This window comes from Kryptolebias marmoratus, linkage group LG15 (genome assembly GCF_001649575.2).
Source record: "Kryptolebias marmoratus isolate JLee-2015 linkage group LG15, ASM164957v2, whole genome shotgun sequence".
NCBI lineage: Eukaryota > Metazoa > Chordata > Actinopteri > Cyprinodontiformes > Rivulidae > Kryptolebias > Kryptolebias marmoratus.
The window spans coordinates 28445504-28454053 of record NC_051444.1 but is presented as its reverse complement, the minus strand read 5'-3'; the positions used below and the strand labels follow the sequence as shown (position 1 = coordinate 28454053).

Genomic DNA, 8550 nt, shown 5'->3' with positions numbered 1-8550 from the left:
TTGAATTCTCTGAGGTTGTTGCTTGTTTATAATCTAGAATTATATTTTATAATTGTTTTCTCAGTTAGCTTTTTTGTATATTTTATTTATCATGTTATTCATTGGGAAATGTACTTGTGCATCTATTTATATCTGTATCAGTCTTTCCTCTTATAATTTCTTTTCGCATACAGTAATTTCTTTTCATTTTGTCAGAAGAGGGAGTTATTGTTTACACTATTTCATGGAGTCAACTATTTGTCAATTAGTAGGCCTGGTTAGAGAAGTGTGATTTAGTGGCCAGCTTAAGCTAATACTCAATACATGTTTGTTATACTTTGCTATAATCAATAACATATATGTATATAACATACATTAAGATCATGAAAGAGCTGTAAAAACAAGTATTTTGAAAAACAGCCTTGACAACATGTCAGAAAAGCTTTTTTTTTAAAGAATCAAAAACATCATGGATTAAAAGGTAATGGCATTATTATTTATTACTTTTTTATACAGCTACCAAAGAAACTGTAATGAACAAATTTTGACATTTTGGATATTTTTCTAATTTCCTATGATTTAAATAAATCAGTAAATAATTGAAGCTTTATTTCTAAATCTTATAAATGTTTGATATTTATAGCATATTAAAATATACAATAATAAACTACATTGGAAGTTTATTTAATTTTCATGTTTTGTCAAAAATTAATTATTAATGAATCATTTAATTTTCATTTGTTTTTTCAAAAATAATTATTAAACACACTTATTGTTGACAAGTTATTAACTAAGATGCAATGAAAAGATGTATAAAACATAAATCATTTTGATGTTTTCTGCTTTATCATTTATTTAATTTGATATTTGTACTTTTTTCAGCATGCATATCGATTAACAACAATGTGGATTGAAATCAACAGCTGACACTTTAGGCCTCTGTCTCAAACATCTTCTTTCTGCCGTCCATCCCAGCCTTGTCTTCAATGTTCTTCCTCCAGTCGCCCGACTGCTTCTCCTAAAAGGAAAACCAGCAGACTGATTCAGATAAATAATAATAAACTCTTAAACAGTCACTACTTTCATGCTATGATAAGAATTTGTTGTTTTTGTTTCATCTGTACTTGTTTGAATTTGGTGAAATAGCCAACAAGTCCTCTAGAGTCTTTGACTGTCAGACCCCTCAGCTGTCTCAGATCAAACCTGGCACACTCACCTCCTCTTTCACCTCCTTCTTGACCTGCTTCAGGTTGGCTCTGAGGTCTAAGGACACTTTATGTTTGGAGCCCAGCAGGGCAGCCAGCATGGCATCAGCTGACATCCGCACCCTCTTCAGGGCTGGCTTTTTAAATCTCCCATTCAGGTCTTGAACCTTCGCCTTCAGGTCGTCAATCTGACACAGATAACAGTCACTCAGAAATGTGTTTAACTGAGAACCATTTTTCTATTCGAGGCTCAAAAGACGCATCTAATGTTTGCAGTCCTTCTGTGTTTTATTGCATTTTATTTCTTTTGAAAATGAGCAAAACAATTAAAAAAAAGGTAACAACAAAGTGTTATTAATTTTCTTGTGGTAAATAAAAAAGCCCAGTTTTTAAAACAGGAGTGAAAAAAATCCTTCTAAAAATAGATTAAGGGAATTTATTAAAAGGTGAACCTCCTTGCTGCATTTTTTCACTTTGATCTCCATGTCGTATCGCTCCTCATCCACCAAATCGATCTGCTTGTGAAGCTGTCGACACAGTTCCTGGGTTTAAGAGCAAATGTGAGATTTAGTTCAACTCAAAATGAGCAAACGTACACAAAGCCTCAATAATTATGTAAACGTTTTACACCACAAAGCTTGCTTTTTCGATAATGAAAATGAATGTTTCTCAGGATTTGGGTTTTGTTTGAGTTGTTCTTTGAGTTTTCTTTTGGGTTTATTGTTTCTTCTGTTTTGTTGTTTAGTTGCCTTTGTGTTTAGATTTTGTTCAGCCCTTGTGTCCGGTCCCAATACTCGCACTGTACATGAACAGTTAAACCTCAGATAAAGAAGCTCACAGTGACGCCTGGTGTCGATTCACTGTTCTTACACTTAAAACGTTTCGTTTGACTTCCTGCTTTTCAACAAAAGCTTTTACAGACCGGCTACGGTCTGCAGGCAACCTCTCACACACAGTTACTCCGAAGAGAACAGAACAGACTCATTTTTAAAGCAAATGGAGGTCGAGTAAAGCCTTTTCTTCTCAGATCTGGAGTCAGCCAATCAGGGCTGCCTTTGAGTCACACAGCCGGCTTGCTTCATTTCACATCATGCATCTGGGTTTTGTGAAAGCTACAACTGAACGTAAAATGATTTAAAAATGGGAAATAAATCAGATCAAGCTGATACAGAGCTATTAAACACTGTTTATTACATTTTCTGCATAGCTCTTAGGGTTGTTTTTGCTTGGATTTCTCCTGTTTAACCCCGTTTTTAATGAATGAATGGCCCTCAGCCGACCGTCGGCGACGTTAGACCGGCTTTGAGGGTCATAAATCCGGGTCAGGGGCACTGACACAATGTGTTACTTCGGTAGCACACATACTAACATTGGAACGATACAGAGAAGATTAGCATGGCCCCCTGCGCAAGGATGACACGCAAACGCGTTGCTCAACTCCTTCCTTTTTAAATCGGCAGGCATCACATTTCAAGCCTTGAGCTACAAAACATTACTTAATAATTCATAAATACGGAAAGATCGAGTCCTACAATAAATAAATCAAATTATAAACGGATGAAATTGTTTTTTTATTTTGTTTTAATATGTTTTGTGAAATCAAAAAATGATTTTAAGTTGATCGCATTTTTAAAACCATTTGTATTTTTAATGTACTGCCCTGGATTTTTATATCATATTGTATATACAATATGCTCCGCTAAGTTATCGATTAATTTTGTTTTTTTGTTTGTTTGTCTATGTATATGTTATGGTACCTTTTAAAGTTGATTTTATTAACGTGTATTAAAAAAGTTAGAAAAAAAAGTTAAGCTAACAGTCAAATAAAGCTAGCAAGCTAGCCGACGAAACCCGAAATTTTGCCGTTTTATTCATTCGAGTCCGACGTTTGGGCTTGAAAATTAATGTAATACATTAAATATGTTGACATTCTTCAGATTTATTCACGTAGTAGTTAAATTTGGCCCTCACTGTTCTGAAGAGTCGCTCTCCCGAGCGTCTTGCTCCTGACCTTCTTGCTCGACTGAGAAATGCTCACGAGAAGATGATGACGAGGAGCCAGAGGGGAATCCGCGACGCTGATTGGCTAACTTTTTTTTTTTTGTTGTTGTTGTTGTTGGTTTTTTTCCAGAACTTTATTTGCAAAAGAGCAAAACAACAACAACATGTGTACATAACGTCAATAGAAGTTTAGCCAAGGGGAGCATAACGATAAAAATAACACCGAGAGGAGAATGACAGTCACAAAATTCTACAAAAAGAAAGTTATTGTGACAACCGTGACAGCTTTAAGACAGCAATTTGTCCACAATCCCAAGTTGGGAACAAGCCCTTATAGTCATTTTCGCTTTTTGATTAGTTGAAGTTTTCATTGTAAGCAAGTATTGCTTAAATTAAATTTTTTAAAAACTGAGAAATTCGGTTTTCTTTTCAAAAATTTGCATTTGTGTATGTGAAACTTAGCTTTAATAATTAACAAATTGATTAAAATAACCTTTGGGTTCATTTTCACACATTGTTGAAAACCAAACAGGACATGTTCCCAATACAACTAAAAATTTGCTGATATTTTTGAATCAACATAGTTACAAAAAAGTTGCCATAAGTCTTTAGAATGAGGACACATCCAAAACGGTGAAAATTAGAATGTTTGATTGGAAGCTTTTGTGTATCAAAATTACAAACCAAGAAGAAATTCAGCAAAATTTAGAAAAAATATGGAAAGATATGATGTTCCAAATAGAGGTTGGAGATTTAAAACGCTGACGAATCCAATTTATCTTAAAGGTGTTATTCAAAATGGAGAATGATGAACAGTTCAGTCCTCCGTTTTCATATAAGTTCATGAGAGTAGATTTCTTAATATAGCAAATCTTATTTTTCCAGACAAAATTAAATAATAATTTTTCAATTTCTTTCTTAGTTTTCTTGTCAAGCTCTAACCCTTGTGCAGGATAAATAAGCCTAGAAAGGCCTTCGGCCTTAGTAAGCAAAATACGACCACACTATTAATGTTAACTTTGTATAACACATCCTGTGGATTTACTGTGATTGTGATGATGAGTTAAAGTTGATAAAACTTAATGTGATGAAAGCTTAAGAACAAATATACTGTATTCATATCTATTTATAAGTTATAACAAAGACTTTTGACTTGACATCTCATGTTTGAGATGTTTTGGTGTTGGAGGTTTACCTGGAGCTCCTGAGTGCATCGAGGGATGGAGAGGGTGGGGCAGTTCTCCTCCATGTACTTCATTTTCTCTACCTGGGCCTCCTGAGCTTCTTCTTCCAGCATCATCTTCCCGATCTGCAGCAGCAAACTCTGAGAGGAGGAGGAGGAGATTTAGACTTTGACTCCATAAACACAATTAAAACTAGAAGAACTCAGAGAGTATAAACCTCCACACAGGTCATTAAAAAACAGTTAGATCTGGATCGTGATCCAGATCACCACCAAAATTTAATCAACTGTTTCCCGTGACAAACCCAATATTTCCTGAAAATTTCAACAAAATCATTAGTTTTTAAACAATCTTGCTAACAAACAAACCAACTAACTAACCAACACTAACCTTGGTGGAAGTAACAATCAGATCAAACTGATCAGGTGTTCTCATGGACTGTTTTAATCAATGATTGATTTGGGGCAAATTGATTTTTCAGATAAAAAAACATAATAATACTGAGAAAGTACTATGTTCACCCCCCTCCCCAAAAAATGTAAAGACATTTTTGACATTTTGATGTAAAAGTAAGCCAAAAGAAAATCCTTGAAATAATGGATAAAGTACTAATGATGGCAGACTTGATCAGTTAGACTGTTTGAATAGTCAGCTAAAGGATGTGACTGTGTTTTTATCTTTTATTAAATTATTGTTTGTTTCAGAAAATGTTAAAAAAAAATTCAAATGTGCCTTTCCAACATGAACAATAAAATACATTTGGTTATTCACTGTACAGTACATATAAAAGGTATTCCCCACTTGGATGTTTTATGCTTTTATTGCCGTCTTAAATCAATCATGGTCACTATAAATTGACCAGTGCATGTGTCCTGAGCTTCTTTCCGTACGATTACCTCACACAGAATTGTTTTGACCAGTAAAAACAAAAAAAATCAATACCACCTTTAAAAATTATCTTTATCATTTCAACCAAAAAGGGCAAAAACCTGTGCATCCAAACAATCATAAAAGGAGTAATGATTTATGATTTTCTTTTCTGTTAAAGACCTTAACTTTGAACATCCGTGGATTTTTGAGAATAAATCTGTTTTTTATTTTTTTTAATATCAAGAACTAAAGCAAGACTGTTTTTTACCTTGAGATGATTCTTCCGACTCAGCGGCATCTTTTTCCTTAAGAAAACAAAAACAAGTCAAATAGTCAGAAAAGTTTGATCTTTTGTAAGGTTTTAAATAAAATAAAGCCACTAAATCAGAACTTACTCAGCCATTTTTTCCCCCCAGCAGCTGATTCCTTCTTACTGCTTCCAAACGAGAACAGATGAATGAAAATGTCACAAGTTTCTGGTTTCTTTATAGATGATGGGCCTGTGTGTGTGTGTGTGTGTAAGAGGGGAGACACAGAGCAGCACCAGTTGTCTTTAAAAGCTTCTAAGTGAAAATAAAGGCTGAAGGGTCAGAAGGAGCAGCAGCTGAGACCGAAACAAACTCCTCAGGAATTTTCTTCTGGAAACTTCTCTGCTCCATGTGGGGTCACAGCTTGGACTCAACCAATTTTTTTTTTTAGGTTTTAAACAAAAATACATGTTAGGCTGCCTTCAAGCCCATGGGATTTTCCCTGGTTAAATAAATTTAGTTCAGTTAAGTGTTAATTTAAATCATCTGCTGAAACCTTCAAAAAGTGCCTGAAAACTAGCAAATATGTTGTCTGAGTAAAAATAAGTCCCTCAGATGTGCTGTCCACAATTTATTACCACGTAAATAAAATTAAGAGCTTGGCATTCCTTGATGGAATCCATATTACTCACTGCCTTTAAAGCCAAAGTTTTCAACTAAGATCATCTTGTGTTGAGAAATGATGGCGTTATAGACATTTGGACCAGCCTTGAAATTAATATTATACACAATCCCGTGCGCTATCTCACATGATCTGTCAGCCTTTTGAGTATTTAATGAATGTCAGCTGCTACACCAAACTGTAGCTCAGTCTCTGCATAATCTGAGAAGTTCTAGCCATTTTTAATGTTTTCAGTTAGCTGCAGCAGCCATGATGAATTGAGCTGAGTCAAAAGTTAATCAGTTTTCAGTGTCAACCTCATGATTATTTTCTAAAAGTTTCATTAAAATCTGCTCAGGGGTTCGTGAGACATTCCTCTAACAAACAGAGTTGATTCCAATAGTGAGTGGCAAAGTTTTAAACATGGCTCTCGTTCAATCAGTTAGCCCTCCGAGTATAAGAGTATAAAAGCTGTAAAACTGACTGAGTTAAAGCCTTTGTTGTGTTTGCTACAATCCTGAATTAGGTTAACTTCAAAACTTCATCATCTTATTAATCCAATGATTACTTTATGAAAGTTTCATTAAAATTCATTTAATGACTCATGAGATATTTTGCTAACAGTACAGGCAAACAAACACAGAGACACGGGCAAAAGCATTATCACTCTGCCTTTGCAGAGGGAGATAAAAATATAAACACATTCTTTGCTCTGACTGAGCAAACAACAATATGGACTTATTTAAATATTTTGGCTCTTTTTCATGTTTGTGCAGCTGAGTCACAAAAAAACAATGAATTGAAGAAATTGCAATATTTTACCTAAATAAGATATTAAAATAAAATTATCTTAAATTTTAATTAAGATTTTTATATATAGAAAAAAGAAAACACTCAAACTTTTTTTATTCCTCTCCACTACACTTCAAGAAACAGAACCATCTAACACTTTTATTTATTAATCTTTATTTAACCAGGCAAGTCCCACTGAGATCACAGATCTCTTTTTCAAGGGAGGCCTGGGCCTGAAAGCAGCCTAACATACATGTTTTTAGACACAGACTCCTACATCAAGAAAATCAAGCTTAGGGCTTTTTCTACTTGCCCTTGGTTTCCTCTGAGTCAGCTCAGCGACAGTCTGCAGCTGATCATATCTGTCAACTAATTCCTGCTCGTTTCAGCTACAAGAATCAAACAGTTTATGTTACAGCTTAAATAAAAATGAGTTTTGGACAGTGATTTCACTAATGTAACTTCAAAAAAAAAAAAAAAGGCTTTCACAAGCAAACAGTTGTATTTCTCCATTTTATTTTAATTTTTTTATTGGTTTAAGTAAATGTATTTATTTAGAATAGACAGACAAGTAATAAACAACCTATAATAAAAACATTATTACCATTTTTATTTGAGTGCTTGAAGAATCAATTATGACATTTCTATTAGATTATTATAATCAAAATTTAAAAACATGAAGCTCCAAGCAAAAAGAAAATGCCATAAAGGATTTGGGTTTTTTCTTTTTGTTTGCTTGTTTGTTTTTAAACAAGCACATTTTAAACAAATGCTACTGTGCGTGGCACATCTCATAAAAGCCTGAAAAGCAACAGAAATGGGGCAGACAAACAACAAAATGCTTTGAACATAAATGAATGAATCAACTCTCCGTTTTGATGCAAGATGACAAAGACCTCGTCGCACACAGACAGGGGCAAAAATGTATTCATTGTGATAAAAAAAAAAAAGACAGTTTCTGTGATAATACATCAGGAATAAAAGCTGTGACTAACACTGAAAGCATTATTGTGGCTGGTGGTGAACCACAAAAAGGCTCCCAGCAGCTGTCAGCTCTGAAGTGGGAGGATTTATTTCTCTTCCTGGTTTCCGGAATACACAGCTGCTCGAGGAGGCTGGGACGCAGCAGAAGACAAGAACACACACACACACACATACACAGGTCTTTCTGCTTCAGGAACATTGGAAAAATGTTTGGACTTGTCCTTGCAGTAATTGTAGCTTCATTCTTCTCTTATGTTAAAAGACTCAAACATTACATTCATTTCATACCAGAAAGTACTATAACCCCTTCAGATGCTTACTAATATATATTTTAAATAATGGTAGAAATAGTTTAAAACATTTTTACAAAAAACCTTATGATAATCTTAATGTAGGAGTTTCACAACAAGATAAATTCTGCTCTTTTTTTGTTGCTTTGAAACATGAGGCTGCCTACAAGAGGTGACATACTGTAGCATCAGGCAGAAATACACTTTGCTTACATTTTTGCTGAAGACTTTTAAATTCAACTGTATGCCATTTTTGACACATTTTTCAGCAACAAAACTAACATAATCTGCCATGTTTTGACGCTAAGAAAGGTGGATATTTATGTGAAACTGCAG

At 34.3% G+C, this 8550-nt stretch overlaps 1 protein-coding gene and 1 non-coding gene across 2 annotated transcripts; one reads left to right on the top strand and one right to left on the bottom strand.

Annotated features, from left to right (window-relative positions):
- Positions 1–806: 806 nt before the first annotated feature.
- On the bottom strand, positions 807–5778 carry LOC108242106 (troponin I, fast skeletal muscle-like). The gene is made up of 6 exons (XM_017426726.3): positions 5635–5778; positions 5508–5544; positions 4381–4509; positions 1637–1726; positions 1196–1372; positions 807–997 (listed from the first exon to the last, which is right to left on the bottom strand). Exons 1-6 carry the CDS (start codon positions 5640–5642, stop codon positions 911–913), a joined length of 528 nt encoding a protein of 175 aa, XP_017282215.1. The 5' UTR covers positions 5643–5778; the 3' UTR covers positions 807–910.
- LOC112450858 lies at positions 2526–2633 on the top strand. The gene has a single exon (XR_003039586.1). It is a non-coding gene; the product is annotated as a U6 spliceosomal RNA (small nuclear RNA).
- Positions 5779–8550: the final 2772 nt, after the last annotated feature.

Coding starts and splice junctions, on each gene's coding strand:
- LOC108242106 (XM_017426726.3), bottom strand. Junction 1,727..4,380: donor GATGCACTCAGGAGCTCCAG/GTAAACCTCCAA, acceptor TCTTAAACCCAG/GAACTGTGTCGACAGCTTCA. Junction 998..1,195: donor AGAAGGAGGTGAAAGAGGAG/GTGAGTGTGCCA, acceptor TTTTCCTTTTAG/GAGAAGCAGTCGGGCGACTG.